This window comes from Lutra lutra, chromosome 5, assembly GCF_902655055.1.
Source record: "Lutra lutra chromosome 5, mLutLut1.2, whole genome shotgun sequence".
Taxonomy (NCBI): Eukaryota; Metazoa; Chordata; class Mammalia; order Carnivora; family Mustelidae; genus Lutra; species Lutra lutra.
In genome coordinates this window covers 96,676,283-96,694,818 of record NC_062282.1, presented here as the reverse complement: position 1 = coordinate 96,694,818, position 18,536 = coordinate 96,676,283, and the positions used below count along the sequence as shown (strand labels likewise).

The window sequence follows — 18,536 nt, the reverse complement described above, 5'->3', positions numbered from 1 at the left end:
ATATTTTAACATTTTTATTGCAAAGGTCACCGAAATAAATTTTCATTCCTTAATAATCACTTTGTTGCACTTCCTCTAACCTCTCCATCAACAAAACCCTCGTACGTTAAAACCTATTGACGTTGTAAAATAAAATTAAGACATCTTTGTAGGGGAAAAATGTGAAATAGCTTAGAGGGAAACACAGTCAATCTATTTTGGTGTAAAAATAAAAATGTCTAAATATTTAAAAGGAAAAATAGCTATCTTAAGCAAATAACTAAGTAAAAACTACAAAATAGGGTGATTTCTATCCCAGGTAACGAAATACCCAATTCAAAATGGCTACAACAAAATGAAGGAGTCACCCAGTGGTGTGTGCCAAGCCCAGCGAGAGGATTTGCTTCAGACCATCTTTGACTCAGCAGCTTCCATTGTTAAAGACCTGGTTTACTTTGAATCCCCTGGTCCTGCTTTTTCATGGCATTGCTGTTTCCTACAGCAGGTTTTCTTTTTTTTTTTTTTAAGATTTTATTTATTTATTTATTTGACAGAGAGAGAGAGAGAGCACAAGCAGGCAGAGAGGCAGGCAGAGGCAGAGAGAGAAGCAGGCTCCCCACTGAGCAAGGAGCCCGATGCGGGGCTCGATCCCAGGACCCTGAGATCATGACCTGAGCCGAAGGCAGCGGCTTAACCCACTGAGCCACCCAGGCGCCCCTACAGCAGGCTTTCTTCACATACCCAAAATATTTTTCAGTTACTCTTGAGGTTATGTACTTCCTAATTAATGTCCAACAAAAGAAAGAGCCTCTTGGCATCAGTCTTCCCAGTAAAGGGACAGAAGTCCACTCTGTCAGACTCAGTGTGGTCCACGTGCCAATCCCGCCATCACTGTGGTCTGAGGGAGCAAAGATGCTCATCAGCCCCATCTACACCACCTGCCCGCCTACACCATCCACCTGCCTCGATCTGGACCCAAGTCAGCATGTCCAAAACCACATGGGTTTCATCAAATGGCAATCAGGGGGTGCAGGGAAGGAGCAAAGGAGGAATGGATACCAGGGAACTATTCGGCCTCAGGGAACCACATCTTCTAATCAGATCTCAATTTGGTTAAGTCAGGCAAGTCATAAGCTCCAACTCAGTTGTTTTTCATAATAAAAGTAATACCATGTGATCTCCAAAGGTCCTTGGTTGTCTTTACTCCTATTTTCCAAGAACTAAAATTACCCTAAATAGCAAGTACAATTTAAAATCTCTTTTTTTGCCTTATTCACTTCTGTTTATTAGGACAGGTCTCCACGTGTCAACTAGTTTTCAAAATCCTTCCAGGCTTTAAGAGAATGGTCCAGGGATTTTTTTAAACCATGATACACCTCTTCTGATACAATTATACCATTTGTAAGTTACAATTCTGGACTAGCTCTATTTTCTCTGGGACCCAAGTCATCAGTAAACTAGCTGCCCTTCCAAAGACCAAGCCCTCCTGTCTCTTAGGGCAGTGGACATTATTTCACTCTGCCTTCCATGAAAAACCATTCAGAACTAATATTTAGGCCTACTATTGCAAAAATACAACACAGCTTTAGCTCTTCAAGGCCACTGGAGGAGTACGGATGAGGGAACTCATTACTGTTTCATACCAGCTTACAACCTTTACATGGACATATTACCACTCCACCTTTGAGTTTCCGTATTACCCTAGATACAACTTCTATTGAGCCAGTCATGGTAGATGATAATTATCAGTTGGGCTATTTGTCTTACCCACTTCAGGGAAGCAAAAAAAAATCATAGGACCATTAGAAATGTGCTCAAACCACCTGGATTTGAATCTAGGCCTTTAGGCTTTGAAGCCAGGCTCTGCTATTTGTTAACTAAATGAATTCTGAGACCTGGAAAGGCTAGTTCACTCACCAGTTTTGACCTCTGGAAACTGATGTCCACCCAGCCTTTCTCAAGGGGCCACTGGAGAGGTAAAATGAGCGGATCCACGTAAAGCATTCAGAAAACTGCCCAGCTCAATAAATGCTGTTTATGCCAATTACCACAGCTGGTCCAAGAATAGGACCCAGTTAATACTGTTGATATCACTCTTTTTTAAGGAATTAATTTGGTCCTTCATAAAGTGTTTCTAAAGCTTAGCAATGCTAAATGGATCTGAGTTATTTTCTAGGTCCTTCTCTCTTCTCATGCCTCATACTTCCACTGGGTGATTCCATCCACTACTATGGCTTCAGCCATCACCGTAAGGTTAATGCCACCTAAATAACTAGCTCTAGGACATTATTGTCCTTATCTCTCCAAGCTCATACATGCCATCTTGTCTATTAGATATCTCCCCTTGAATATGAGGAACTTAATATAAACAGAACAGAACATCAGAAGAGAAATGAACAGAAATCAAATGCTAATCTCCATCATTGATGCCACGTCTCTGATAACCCCTTCACTGGGTAAACGTCCTCTATGTGCCTCTATGGCATCCTATTGTATATTCCCCTTGTTCAACCATCCATCCTTCCATCCACGGAGCATCTACTCTGTGATCAGCTAACCATCATAACACACAAAACTCGGCATTCAATTGTCTACTTACTAGTCTGCCTTCTCTCCTTCTGGGTCATAAGCTCCCAGAAGATGACAGGAATTGGATCTTGTTGGTCCTTGTATCACTAGCTTTGCATAAAATAAAAACACACGATAAAAAACCTGGTGGGTGAGGGAATGAATGTTCCCATGACACTGGACTGATGATGAAGAGCTAAAAACACGTCCCATAAATGGTATGTTAATAGCAGGAACAGAATAAAGAAGGTACTAGAAGAATGTAGCTGATCACTGTTTTCAGTGCATATATAAAATCCCAAAGATACTTTCTTAAATCAAATCAACATTCTTACACTATGTCCAAAGCCAGACTATTTTTCATAAAGATAAAAAGAAGATTTTATGTGTGCCTGGAGGTTTAAAAGGTCATAGTCTATAACTGTGAAAACTGAGGGGAATAAATTGTGGAAAGCAGAAACCAACACCTTATGACCAACATATACCCCCAAGTGCTCAAACACACACACACACACACACACACACACACACACACACACGCACACACCCTTGGACCCTTGGCTGGGACCAGCTGTTAATGATGAATGCCAGACTTCACACCACTTTTCAGCTGAGAACAACTTAAGGAAAGCATCTCACAATGACAGGAAGGACTATAATAATGAGAGACACCCTCCTGGTGTGAGGGGGCAGGAAATGATGCAGCAACTGTCACCACCACAACCACCACCACTCCCTACCCCAGCATAGCCACTTGAAACACATGAGGGCCCAGAAAGAAAAAGAGGCTCAAAACTGAGATGACTCCTAAACCAGAGTGTCCAGTCACAATAATTTGTGCCACTCCTTTCTGCTCTAAGCATGAGCACAGATATACTCTGGCTCTTTTTATATCCGAATCCCCGTGAATGTATATTATCTTCCCAGAGCAACTTATCCTACTTGGAAATTACAGAACCTACAAGAACACAAAGAGAATGGACCCATTTCCACATGGTTCCCAGAAGGTACCAGAAAGCTTCATTCAAACCATCACCGGTACTACTCTGTGAGGACCCCAGACTGAAGAAAAGGTTTTACTGAAGACTGTGTTTCTTCTTACACACATAACACTGGCTAGTCAGCTTCTCATGTACTGAAGGCCTCAGCAGAAAAAGTTAGTGCCAGCACCAGCAGGAAGATGGGTGGGAGGGCTCTGAACACAGCTAGGGAAATTACTCTCCCCCTATGATATAGGTGAAGTGACCACAGCTCAGGAAAAAAGGGATTCCTGAAGGCATTAAGTGTTCAAGGAAAGCGAAGTTGGAGAGCATACTGAATGACGGAGAAACTGCCTTGCTGACATGCCATGTTCTTTTAGAGTGCCTGACAGATGAAAGGTGGCCAGTGACGGCCCTGAAAATGCAGGTGAATGGACAGTACAGGAAAAAGGTGTCTTGTTTCAGGACCACAAATGTGACAGCCATCCAAAAAGACAAGTGCTGTGACATCAACACTCCATCTCATGGAAGCCTTATAAATACCAGAAACTAAAAATTCAGGATTTTCTGGGACGAAACAAAATAAGGTGGTTTTGAATTCACACCCACTTCGCCCAGAGTAGATTTAAATAAAAACAGCTATAGATAAGGCAATGACATATGTAAATGCAGATACACAGACACACACAAGAACTCCTTTAAGGGCAGCATTTCAAATTATTGTGATTGGTTAAAGGTGTCTAGGCTAGTGTGGCATTAGAGATGCAAAGTTTCATTCATGAAATTTTAAATAATGGTGATAAGATTTATCTAGACGTACAAGCGGAACCTAAATATAAACCACATGAATAATAGAATGTGCATGAATTTTGAATGCTTATTTTTCAGAAGAAAACAAAGAACTGAACGTTTGAGTTCTCAGAGTCTCTAAGTGTAGCCTGTATTTGCATTTCAATGGCTTGCAAGGTAAGCTCTGTGAAATTGGTCAAATGTATAGACTCTCACCTCTCCTCCATCCCCAATCAGTCAATTAGCTACTAGAGAAAGTGGCATACAGATGTTAAAATCCAGCATCTCAGAATCTATTTCAGCTGATACAGATCAAAGTAATTTCGAAGCAAGGATTTGAGGACAGAGACTTTCCACAGAGCAAATTCTGGTTAGGAAGCATGCAAAACCAGGAGCTAATGGCTGATGGGGCCAGGGGACACACAGAGAAATGGAATAGACAAGGCAGTTCACAACAAAATTTGTACAGAAGGGAAGAAAAGGCAAAATCTGTAGACTGAGAGCCAACACATCAAAACATTTTTCCAGTAGGTAAAAAGGTAAGTGTAGCAATTTTTGTCCATTTAAAACAAAGGGATTTCAGATGTCAGCTCTGCTATCCTACAGCTACACTGCACCCAAACCATGAACCCTAATGGTCAATCTCTCCTTATTAGCATTTTTCATTCTTCCCATTAAAAGACTTTACTGGCACTATATGAACTACTCTTTGCCCTTTATAAATTCCCCTATTCCAAACGTGTTAGTTTATGCTCACAGGAATAGAAGTATAATACACACCTATTACATATTAGAATGTTATCAATATGCCTTTTCAATTGCAGCACTTCCGGACTTTCATTCTCTATGTTCCACTCTTTTGTCTTTCCTTTCAATAAAGACAGAGATTTCAGAAATCCAGACGTGAGCCCAAAGTGCAGGGTGTTATGCTTGGCTCATAGGAGGCATTCAAGAACTAGGAAAAGATACCTGAATTTAAAGAAATGGTGACAACTTGTGGATAGTAAAAATAATGGAGCTCCTTTTACTAAGTGCCCACCCACCAAGCCAGTGCTACAGTAGCACCCAGTGCTACAGGCTGAATGTCTGTGGCCCCTCCCCCTGCGAAGGCAAATTCATATGGTGAAGCCCTAATATGGTTGACTTGGAGGTACGGCCTTCAGGAATATTAGGGTGAGACTAGGTCATGAAGGTGGGGCCCTAGTAATGGGATTAATGCCCTTAAAAAAAAGAAAAAAGGAGGGGCACCTGGGTGGCTCAGTGCTTAGGCCTCTGCCTTCAGCTCAGGTCATGATCTCAGGGTCCTGGGATCAAGTCCCGCATGGGGCTCTCTGCTCTGCAGGGAGCCTGCTTCCTCCTCTCTCTCTCTCTCTCTGCCTGCCTCTCTGCCCACTTGTGATCTCTCTCTGTCAAATAAATAAAATCTTTAAAAAAAAAAAAAAAAGAAAAGAAAAAAGGAAGAGACATGAGATTTGTCTCCACCATGTGAAGACAGAACGAGGAAGTAGCCATCTGAAAGCCAGGAAGAGGGCTCTCACCAGATATGCAATCTGTAGCACCTTGACCTTGACATTCCCAGGCTCCAGAAGTGTGAAAAATGTTTGTTGTTTAAGACCCCTTGTCCATATGATTTTGTTATAGCAGCCTGAACTAAGACAACTAGATATTTACCTACCTTTGCTAGAGTCCACTAATAATCCTGCTTGGTAAATGTTAGTATCTTTAAATTATAGGAAAACACACACACACACACAACCAAGGCACATAAAAATTTTAACCCGCTCCAGAGTCACACAACTGGGATGTGGCAAGTGACATAGTCCAAGGGAAGCAGAGAAAGAGAGAGGTGCAGCTATCTAGAAATACAGTAACCATGGCCATGATCATGCACTGTGTTCTTGCTACCTGCTTGACACTTTCCAAAGAAATTTACACACATCCATCTTAATTATTTTTACAGCATTCCTGGGAGGTGAGTAGTATTCCCATTTTAGGGATAGCAAAACTGAAACTTAGAAGAGAGCAGTATGCCCAGAATACTCAAGGCAACAGGTGCTGGATCAACACCCCCACTGAAGTCTAACAAACTTCAACGCCACTGCTCTTACACTTTTAACCACAACACGAGCTCATCCCCTGTATTGTCACCACTGCCACCATAACTCTGGGTCACAAACCCACATAAAACTAGCACTTACAACAATCAGCATTTAGTCTCGTGTTTGCAAGTCTACGTGTTGACTATGAGTCTGCCGGTCTTGACTCCTGGCTCCAGGTTTCTGTAGGGTCCGTTCCACGAGCATTTGCTCTGGGACCCAGTGGCTACTCAGGGCATGTTCTTCTCACAGAAAATCACCAAAGTGCAATAAGGTGAATCCAACTCCACAAACTTATTTCAAGCCTCTGCTTGTGACACATTCGCTGACAGCTCATTGGACCCAGCAGGTCACATAGGTGAGCCCAAAGTCAACCAACGGGAAGTAAGCCATGCCCACCGTGAAGCCATGAGGCCTGGGCAGGGGACTGAATGTATACAGAGGAGTAAAAAATGAAGAGAGTAGTTGTATCCACCACACTCACCAAATTCAATTTGTATTTACCATATCTTTTAGTTGGACTGTTCAACAGTTAATGGGAAAAGAATCTGTGAGCTCAATAATTTATATTTAAAGTTCTAATGAAAAAGGGTAAACAGTCAAATCCATGGTATTATTCCACCTTCACCTTCAGAACAATACTAAAATTGAAAGAATAGATAACTGGAAAATACAAAAGTACCACCTCTCATCAGGAAAAAAAATCATTATGATAAAAATCCTATAAAATGAATTTCTCGACATGGGGGATACCTAACAATAAGCACTAAGCTAAAACAATCCATTAAAAAACACTTCAGTGTTTTTTACAGTCATTTCCTGCTCATTGCAACACAGTCTACCTCTTACTCTTAAGAGGGTTCAGTTTTCACCAATGTGATTTCATGTCTTTGTGTGTACATACACAAATTGGCAACAGTGTGTCAGAAAATTGATAAAATTGTACACATGCCATCTGTCTTTCTTGGTTGAACCCCCTGTCTCAATTACAGCTATTCCATTCAAAGGGAACAAAAATCTTGGCTGAATTTGATGTAATCTCACTCAGGTTTTAAATTTACTCACTGTTTCAAGCAATATGGTACCAACCTCATCATCTTCATTTAAGAATGAATTGCTTTTTCCATTACAGCCTCTAGTTTGAGATGTTTCATTTTGCCTTTTCAAAATTGTATTGAAATGAGACTTGTAGGCAAGTCGTCAAAGTTGGAAGCAATTTACAAAAATACGGGCACACACAAAACGACAAAAACACACAAAAAAACCCTACATCTTCAAAATTGGATACATTATTTTCAAGATCCGACACTATAGCATGAAACGACTCTGCTCTTAGTATAACTATAACCAGTCCTGCAAAAGAAGTGTTAAAATACACATAATAGTAATTCTTGGAAGCTATTCTAAGAGAAACCTATTAGTCTGTGAGAAATTGCCCTCTCTTCCTATTCATAATGTACTTCGATTAATTATTTAAAGCAGATGACTTCAGAATCTATAACTGGCCCTGACCTCTGTGTGGAAGCAAGCCTAAACCCACACGTCCAATAGCTTACCTAACATCTCTGCCTACAAGGTGCTTCCATTATACATGCACAGAATTAGTCATCCTCTCACCATCTAGCTCATTTTTATTTCTGGCCCCTAGCTGTTGCTGGTCCTATGGTCTGAAACCTGAAGATCACCTGCAGCTTCTCCCAGCTCTTTCCCCACGCATCCCAAGAGTCACCATGCCTTAATTGTAATGAGCTGCCTCTTCTCTACTCCTGCAGCCACAGACTCCTGCAGCAGCAGTGGCACTGCTCACTTCCTCGCTCCTAATCTCCTAGCCACCTCCAGCCTCTCCTGGGGCACCCTCTATTCACACGTGACACAACAGGTGACAGCTGGCACAAGACTGCTGTGCCCTGCTTAAGATCTTTCAGTGGCTTCCTATTGTTGGGGGGTCCTGTCCAGATCCCTCAACAAGACATAGCTCTTGGGCCTCCAGCTGGTCCCTTCCTCCTTCTCACAGGCATCACCTGTAGCTCCTTCCAAAGGGAGGGTGTACCCCATGTGGTCACCCCATCTTGGCATGCACAGCTGCTTCCCCGGCCTGGAACCTACTTCCTGCCTCACCCGCGCCTCGTCATCCGTCACCACTTGGCAGCAACCGCCCCACCTGCACAAAGCCTTCCGCCTCCCGTGGCATGGCCTGGCACTGTCACCGCGCCCCCCCCCCCCCGTACTGTGACAGATGTGGGACCCGGCACTGGCTGTTGCCAGGACTGCTGTGCGAAGCCCCTTGCAGGTGGGCGCCATATCCCACCCCTGTTATGCTGATGGAGCTGGCAATGAAAAGGCCAACGGTGTATACCTAACACACAACACTCAGTCGTCTGACACCCGTCTGGTCAAAATATGCTGCTGCTGCTGCTGCTGCTGCTATCATCATTATGATTATATGTCTGTTGAAAGAAAGGCAAAGAATGGAGTTCTATCCCTGACTGCGTGAATCAAAAGCATCTGCATTCACAATCTAAGGGTAGTAAGTGTTTTGAGAACTCAAGCGAGGGCACTACAGAAGATCTACAGCAAGAGGCCCGAATCACACGTGTTTGTTATTGGCCGCATTAGGATAATGCTTCAAGGGACAAAGCTACCTCTTACCATACCTGAGGTGGTTTCTAGACGTAAAGCACAGGGCATAAACCAGCAATTTAAAAAAAATGTAAAAATGGAACTGGACAGCAGCAGTGCCCTGGGTCCTGGTTAACGGGTCCCGGGTTAATGGTCTAGGGCTGCCTCCAGCCACCCCAATCTCATAACTGCCCCCTGAACGTGGGTTTGTTAATGCTCTCACATTACTACCATTGCCATTACTTAGCAAGTCAAGAAACAAATACAAGGAGGACATCCACCTCCACCTTCTTCTCCATAAAAATAAACCCACGTCTTGCTGGAAGAAAGAAAGCCAGAGCTGCCACATATGCCATTTTAGAGACTGTCAAATTTTGCATTTGGAAGTATTAGAAGGAGGTTCCATGCCTCTGGGCTCCTTGGACGTGTGATCCCCCCGGAGCAGTGGGTCTCGAGCCCAGCTGCGCCACTGAGAAGTGCTAATTCAATCCATGGGGACTGCATCTGGGTCTCAGGCTTTAGAGGCTCCGCAGGTGGTTCAAAAGGACAACGTCTGTTGAACCACTGTCCTAAGGTCTGGAACCATGTATCATATTAGAACTGATTTACCTTTTTCAAGTTCACAAAGACACGAAATAAACAACAATCTTTGAGAGCTTTTCATTGATCTTAGTGAGGGGTATAAAACAACTTCTTAGACAACAAAGCAAAAAAAAAAATCATAAAGAGGCTCTCAAATCCCACTTTGGCTGATTATACAAGTAATACGTGCTTACTATAGAACAGTTAAAGAAAAATTCTTAGATCCTGCCATCAAGATATAATTATCCTTTTAGTGCTTTTCTTCCTGTTATCTTACATGAAAAACAAAACAAAACAAAACAAAAACAGGTTCCTAATATATGTGAGATAGGAATTATTTTTTTCGGTTTCTTTCCACCACCCCCAACTTCTCCTCTCTGCCTCATACAGACTAATGTGTGGGTAGGTGCTACACATTTTTATAGACTTATACAACCTTTGTATACACTTTGCTTTTTCACTTCTCGTTATTGTTATCAGCTTCTTCCCCATCATGAAACATTCATCAAACGCATTTTAATGGCAATGTTGTCTTCTAACATGTATGTCTCCAAAGTCATTTGCCAACCTCCATGCTTTTGGTTGCTTCCAAGACAGACACATGGTTTCAAAGACTTTTTAAAAAGCTCTACCGTTGCCCATAGTTTATTTGCAATTCAAGTTTCAAGTAAAATCAAACACCCTATTCTCATTACACTCTGGTGTCAACAATTAAATGATGGGTGGCTGCATGAATATTGAGCTTTCTAATTTCAGGTAATTCACAGTTTTTAAGAGTTAACCTAGTTCATTGATTAGCTGGTCTTTTAGTCTCCTTTTGTCTTCTTCTAAAATCATTCTTTAGATAATTTCAGTGCTCTAAGTGCAAGATTATTAAATTTTCAGGTCTTATCTACTTTGAAAAACCTTTTCTGGCAACTTAAGATTTCTCAAAGATATAATACATAAAACCACACAAGTCCTCAAAGCAGGAACTAAGAACCCAACAGTGGAGAAGTGGTGGCTACATTTATCTCAAAAGTTACTGCAGCCGAGTGTGCAACCGTTCTGACCAGCTGAGACAAAACTGGCAAGACAGAGCCAGCTCCCAGTATCTGATTCGAAGAAGCAAACTGGTTCACCTGGAGGAAGGACCATTGTGAGTAGTGAATGCTAAGCTAATTTATCATGCGGGCAAGAGACGACGCACATCATAAGGGCCAGGACTTCAAGGGGAGTTTTCCAGAAAGCGGAGAGATGGACAATCACAGCCATTTCTTCTAGCAACTCTCACTAAGAGCCAAGGACATGATGTGAAGTTGTAAGTCTGTCAAAGGATTTCCAGGGGAGCAGAGATGGACAGTCAGACTGTGACAGGACAGAGCTAAGGGAAGCTGGGGGATAGAGATCTCTTGGTATGTTCACACCCCCACTTCTCTGAGCCCAGATCTGAGAAGTAGAGCAACTCAAAACTGAGATTGCTTGTAGGATCTCAAATGCAGGTGTCCTGCATTATTGATTCAAAGAAGACCATGTGCTTCAGACACTAAAGTGGAAGGGGAGGAACATTCTCCCAAGAGAATTTGCAGTCTGACTAGAAAGAAGACATCATTACATGTAAGTGGGAAACGGTTGAGGGCCAGGGCTTTTCACAAAAGAGCAGCTTTGAATCCGTTCAAATGCTTGAACTCAGTTCAGGCTCCAGAGATGTGCACTAGGAAAACTGATCACTTTGACCATGGCTGGCAAAATGCTGCCAGAGCGAGCGAAGAGCAGATCATTACATGCCGTACTGTGCATACCTCCATCGCCCATCCAGACCTACGCCCGGACCTTGGAGTCTGCCTACACAGACAATAAGTATGGGATCACTTGCCCCTCTGCCTTCTACTTTTGCCAATGGGGAGCACCTTTAAGAGTGCAGAAGGAAGGAGGACAACAAAGTCGCGATGTCCCCTCGCCCCCTCCCTGCAGAATCACCATGGATTGGCTATGTAGCTTCACCTAAGGTGCCTGTCACTTGCCTTCTCTGTCTGGACCTTCTGCAACTGCTCCCTCCCCCTCACTCCTTCAGACCTATGAAGATGATGGCTTACTGTGGCTCCTACCCTCTGGGACTGCACCATCCCTTAAACTTCACCTATACCTTGCCTATACCTTTTACACTTTCCCTTTCATTAAACTCTTCTCAAATTATCCAATTTATGCATGCCATCTTTTTACTGCCTGGACCCTGCCTGATACCCACATTTAACTCTTTAAAATCACACTATGCAAGGCTTTGTCTGATACGCACATTTAAGTATTTAAAATCATAAGGCTCTGTGGCAATAGAGAGGCAAGTGTGCTAAGGTTAACTTATTAAGTACTGTGTGCCAGGTGCAGTACTTACATGACCTACAACTTCCTCCAATCTTCAAACACCCTAATATTTCTATTTTACAGATGTGGTTAAGCATTGTGTCTAAAGTTACAGAGCTATTCAATGTCACTGAACACAGGTCCTACTCTAAAACTATGAATCTTCAATGGGCTTAATTTCAGTGTAAGACATTCGAATCATTTTATAACAATGCACCATGCAATAGCATTAGGTATGCAAATAAAATAGATGATAACTATTACAAAGTCCAGAATGGACTGCAGTAATTTTGGGAAATTTCATCAAAGAATGAGAATTTACTGTGGTCCCTAAAATGAGCAGCAAGAATTTGAGCAAAATAAGGAAAGAGCATTTTAGGTAAAGGGGATCTAAGGATCTATGACATCTGGAGAGGGGGTGATGGGATAAGGTTTTGGAAGGCAAAGAGTTGGCAAAGAAACCCAAAAAGTAGACAGAAGCTAAATTAAAAAGAGTCAGGTATGTTTTAACTCTATCCAGAAGTAGATAATAAGTCACACAGGAATTTTAAACATGTGGTTGGTGTGGGGATCCAGGCTGACAACCAGCATAGACTGGAGAAGGGCCTGGACACAAAGGGATATGAGACATTTCAGAAATTCAGAGGTAAAAGAGTGTAGCCCTAGACACTGGACATATTTTTATGGTAGAATTATTAAGGCTTAGGGACAGCAGGTAACAGATGGAGAAATCAAAGGTGGGACCTAGATGACTTGAAAAATTAGTATTTCATTGACAAAAAAAGAGATGACAATTTTCTGGTTTATCAGCTATATCAGAGAATAAGAAGGTACAAAAGAGGAGCCAGTATTCAAATTCGTCTATTTTACATGGTTACAAAAAGGTGTTAAGAAAAAACAATCATTTAAGCACAAAATAGAAATCTGAGGGAACATAAGCTTTTGATGGCATCCCATCCTTACCCTCTGTGAATCAGGAAACCACAACATTTTATTTCCATCTCAGACACAGAAAGTGAACTCCTTCAACAGCTAAGAAATACCACTTCAGATATGGCCACACCTGGTCTAATTAATTAGGTATTTGCAACTACCAAAAGTTCATTCACCATCAGGGCACCTGGGTGGCTCCATCAGTTAGGAGTCCTTCTCTTGATTTCAGCTCTGGTTATGATCTCAGGACTTCAGGATCAAGCCCTACACCAGGCTCCATGCTAGGGGAGCCTGCTTAGGAGTCTTTCTCTCCCTCTCTCTCTTCCTCTGCCTTTGCCCCTCCCCCTGCTTGTGCACTCTCTCTCTTAAAAAAAAATTTAATTTACCATCTTGATTCTTCCTGTCCCCAAAAAAGCCTCTTTGCCTTTCTGGAAACTTTGAAGAAGTTCTTTATGCCAAACTATTATTATCACAACTTTTTATTAAATTAATCCTCTAACTAGAGTTCTGACATGCAACTACACAGAATCTTAAGGACAGAGTAAGAGTCCCACACAACAATACTGTGTTAGAATTTTGGGTCAAGTATAAACACATCCAAATCACTTTAAAATTGATAGAGAAGACACATTGAGGCATTATGATCTGAATGACCCACACTTAAGTATTGAGGAAAACAGAGGTAGCTGGATACCCAGTGAGAACAGAAGAGTCCACCTGCTTCTTTGCTTACCAAAATTAGTTTGAGACAATGGCCAGTGGAAAATCAGAGCCTAGACCAAAGTAATAATGTTAGCTTTTTGTTGTTGTTTCACTTAAGGCTGGGAGACAAAGTCAGGTAAAAAGGAAAGAAAAAAAAAAAAAAAAAAAGCCTAACACAAATCTGGAAGTCTAAAGTCAAAAGATTTAGTCATTAACTACATCACATAGGAAAAAAAAAATTCATGCTAGCTGCATGTGATTATCTGGAAGTGGACTGAAATGCCAATACATAACTGGGGAGGAGGGAAATCAACTCTGGAAATCAACTGGGGAGGGAAATACCACAGGAGGACAGGAAAGGAATCCTATGACATCTCTCTGAGAGACTACTCCCTCTTTTAGTGATTTGTTGCTACTTTAATGACGCCTGTCCATCTTTCTCAAGCCTTGGGAGCTATCAACGTTAGGGATAGGGATACTTTCATTAAAACAAACAAAATGGAAACATGTAGCAAAAATCACTGAAACAATTAATTTCCCTGACATTTAAAAAATATGATCTGTGTATGAGGAATATTAGCCCTGAAAGGAGCCAGTTATCCTTTGATGAATTAGACCTGTCTAGAAATTCAAATTGCCCCAAGTCCAAGGTCTGCCCAAGCCCATCCATCTGTCAGAATTTCCCATGTTTTGAGATGCAATGTGAAAACTTTCCCAGGTTCTAACAGTGGAAGCCACTGGGGCCTCTTTCCCCCATTCTCGTTTCAAAGGCAGTGACTGAAGTGCTATCAGCAGTACAGGAAATATTAATAGAGTCCACAGAAAAGATGGAGAAGTGAGTCACTTAAGATGAACAATTCAGTTGTGTTGCCCTTTTATGAGGTAGTCAGTCCTTGAGAAATTGTATGTTCTCATTAAAAAATTTCTCAAAGACCAGATTTTTAAAATACCACTAGTATTCCTGTGTTTTAAGAGCTGGGGTACTAAAATTCTAAAAGTAGGTTCTAAACACATACCGCATTATTTTACACTGAACACATACTACATTATTATAAAAATACACTTTATGGAATTAGAATATTTGTGTGCTCCAAATTTTTGACTGGGCTTTTTGTTATCTAAATAACTGGCCTGGGGGCACCTGGGTGGCTCAGTGGGTTAAAGCCTCTGCCTTCGGCTCAGGTTATGATCCCAGGGTCCTGGGATCAAGCCCCGCATCGGGCTCTCTGCTCAGTGGGGAGCCTGCTTCCTCCTCTCTCTCTCTGCCTGCCTTTCTGCCTACTTGTGATCTGTCAAATAAATAAATAAAAATCTTTAAAATAAATAAATAAATAAATAAATAAATAAATAAATAAATAACTGGCCTGTTTGACAAAGCGTGCCTCTATTCAGTGTGGCACACCAACTGACTCTTATCTTTATATAAAATCCTACAGCCCTGTCAAAATGATCCCTGTAAATAAATAATGTTTATTATCTTTGCTGCTGATTCTTCTAACTTAAAAACAAACTCCAATAGCATACATGGAGTAAAGATGTAACCATTTCATCTTGATAGTTATGACACAGTGTTACAAAAATAAAAATTATCCCTTGCTATTCACCAACATATTGTCTATTATGTGTAGTGTATTTATTATATAGCCATTAACTTTTTACGCCTCATTTATGCCCATCTCCTACTTAGTACACTCAAAGATCTCGTTCTGAAATATTTTATGTAAAAATAAATGGACACTGAGGGTATAGGACTTGCTCAAGACTACCTCGCAAACAAAGGGTCAGAATCATGACTACAAAAGGTGTAGGTTTCACCCTCGCTTCCCTACTACAGATGTATCTCAGTGACATGCTGAAATGTTTCAAATAGTGTGTATTTGAAAATTAATGTTTAAATTCACTAGGTGGCGTTACTCTCATGAACTCCACAGTGACATCTTTTGTAATACAAATTCTTAAATTTTATATTTTATAAATAGATTCCTAAATAGTTTCTTTAAAAAACTACTCTATGTAAGAGATGTCTTTTAAAAAATATATTAGATATAACGGGAGTAAATAAAAACTTTGTTTGAGCCAAAGTTAAGTTGTAGCCATGAGGGTGGCAGAACTTTGAGACACTTTCATATTGTTACTTCTCACAGAATGAAGACTTGTATCTCATTCATAAAAGAAATCAGACATTCTTTATCCATTGTGTAGCTTATGGTAGATGTAGTTAAAGTATGTTGAGTATGACAACAATCTAGCTCTCCAAGTATTATATCAATGAATTATGCTTCCTTTGTTTTGTTGCAAATGTTTTTGACAAGAGAGTATCTCCAGTATTTTGAATAACCACAATCATTATTTATTTCTAAAATTAAAAGTTCTGTGAGATCTCTACCCCTCAAAAGCACCATGTGTTTCAACCATATCCTCTGAAGTTTTGAGAATATATATATTACAGAAATAAACCATAAAAAGGAGCTTCTGATCAACCATACATTAAGCAATTATCCAAAATGCATTAAAGGAATGAGAAAACTTAGCTGAACTGCCACTTATTAATAAGCTGAACCACGAGGGAGCTTAACAGTTTATCATCTTTCTAACAATGAGACTTTCCATATTTAGCCACTGACCCCAAAGAGGTCATGGAGCCCCACGAACAGCTGTGCATTACCAGAACTTTATAGATGTGATGAAAACAAAGAAAAGGAAATCCACAACAGTGACTAACCACACTGTACATTCAAAACAATGACCACAGTGAAAATCATTAAAGAGGCAAACCTGTTTACTTAGGCTGGGAACAATACATGACATTTAACCCCAATTTCTTTAATCCCTCTTTTGTTTACCTGCAAATAATCCCCTAATTTACCCACAATATTATGATATGAATAATAACTGTATTAGTAATGGACACTTAGAACAAAAAAAAAAAAAAAAAGCAGACAACTAGACCAGCTGGAAGTCAACGCCTATTAAGGACTATCTGGAAGCATTCCTAAACGTGCTATATATTCTGTACTGTCAAGCATGCATTTGACTTTTTTTTTTTTTCCAAAAATAATGAATGAGAGTTTAACAATGGCTACTCACTAGATTCTTTCAGGGAAAAAAAAATACCACTTATACACAAGAGAAAGAGTTATCAAAGAGTTAAACATACTAATTCTGAACATACTTAGGTTTTGGCTTCCTTAAACTTACAAATCGCTAAGCAGATGTTTTTTTTCAAGTTGTCTGATTTGCCAAGTTTTGACTTGGAATACATTTGTACACTAAAGTCGGAGTAATTTAATTAGAGAAACTTGGGCACAAAAATCAAGGCAGTAAGATGGGGATCTTTCCCCATCTCAATGTAAACAAATTACAGTCAACTTTGATTGAGCTGCCAGCAGAAACTTTCATCTCCCTGACAGGAGAAAACTCTCGGCAGCTGCACACATCTGCAAGGCCATCAGACAGATGCTGTTGCCGCTCGGAGGTTGATCCTGACACAAAACTGAGTCCTGCGTTCCCAGAACTGAACAGAGTTGCCACCCTCGACAGACTTCCCAGACACTTGACAGAATGCCAAATTGGCTCCTCAGCTGTCACCACCAGCCACGATTTAACTATTCTTGAACAACCGGCAGAAAAACAACCCACAAAGTATCAGACTAGAAGTCCTATCCATTGTCTCTGACAAAAGAGCCTTTCTCATTGAGCCCTGTGATGTGTCACTGAACCCTGTTAACCAGAGACTTAGCGTATCCCATTGCCAAGGGGATACGAGGAACTGCGCACGTTATCCGTGCCCAGCAAAAGAACGAAAAGGGAACTTTGAAATCCTCAACGGCAGACCACTGAGGATGCTACATTGCAAGAACGGAAGGATCTCCTACCTGGAGCCCTCTTCGTCTTAGAATGCTGGACTCATCCATCTCCCCCTCCGCTTTCTCTGAGCCTCACAACAGTCTAGCCATGCTGTACTATCTCTACTTGAGCACGCTAATTCAGAGCCCAGCAGCTGCTGAACACTTACATCACGCTCTAGCTGATTGGAGCCCAGAGTCAGCTGGTCCCGCTTAGTTATGCACTCCAGCAACTTCAGAGATCACGGAGGCTTGGAGTTCGGGGCGAGAGTGCAGCAAGTGGGCTCAGGTACCTAATCCGTTTAGCCAGGCGGAGGAGGGCTCTGGCAATTAGGCAGGAAACTGTGGGGTCCCTGTTTTTCCTTCTTCAAAACGCGGGCTCTGGCATTCCGGACGACCAGTAAATGGCTTTCGGCAGGAGCTCTGGGTCAAGCCCCTTCTGACGCAACTAGAAGGTCAGAGTGGCTAAGTAAATCAGTGATGACAGACACCTCTGCAAAAGGCAGCGACTGATTGGGACGGTGAAAAACTAGGGCACAGCTGGTCAGCCAAGCAGCACCACCATGCCTGCCACTCATTTTTTCTGATGGCATTAAAGAAAAAAATGTAGCAGAACACGCATGCTGCCTGGAAACCCTGCGGAACAGAGGGCTCTGGGTGGCTGCTCTTCCAGCCTTGGCAGAACTCTTTCTACCTCCCAGTGTGAAAGCCAATTCATTTACATAAATACCTTGCCAGGAGATTCCTGGCCCTCGATAGATACATTTTAGATATTCATGTCCCTCCTGGTAGTAACTTGGTTTTGTTGATAGCTGACCAAAATATAAAAAGGCAGAAGGAATCGAAAGAGCCATCATTAGGTGGAATATTAACCTATTTACAGTCTATAAGCAGCTAAAAAAAAAAAAAAAGATTCCCATCATGTGCAATTTCACAGTCTGTTTCAGCTTGTTTACTCTGCTCATCCTCACCTTATTTCAATTCGAAGCAACCAAGAGATGAATATTAAGTTTTCATTACTGGCCTGGCACAGAAGTAACAACATACAATACTACCAATTTATAATAAATTATTCCCCCTTGATTTCCATTCTAGAGATATTT

General features: G+C 41.4%; 1 protein-coding gene across 9 annotated transcripts in view; it reads right to left on the bottom strand.

Annotated features, from left to right (window-relative positions):
• The window catches only part of MAST4 (microtubule associated serine/threonine kinase family member 4), a 568,037-nt gene that overhangs the window by 334,713 nt on the left and 214,788 nt on the right, over positions 1 to 18,536 (bottom strand). The window contains exon 1 of one of the 9 annotated variants that reach the window (XM_047728893.1): positions 17,464 to 17,541. The exons of 6 other annotated variants lie outside the window; for them this stretch is intronic. In XM_047728893.1, the coding sequence (XP_047584849.1) occupies positions 17,464 to 17,502 (39 nt within the window). In that variant the 5' untranslated portion in view covers positions 17,503 to 17,541. Of the gene's footprint in view, positions 1 to 17,463; positions 17,542 to 18,536 lie in introns of those variants that run through there. 2 more of the 9 variants (XM_047728890.1, XM_047728888.1) reach the window with 2 other exon arrangements.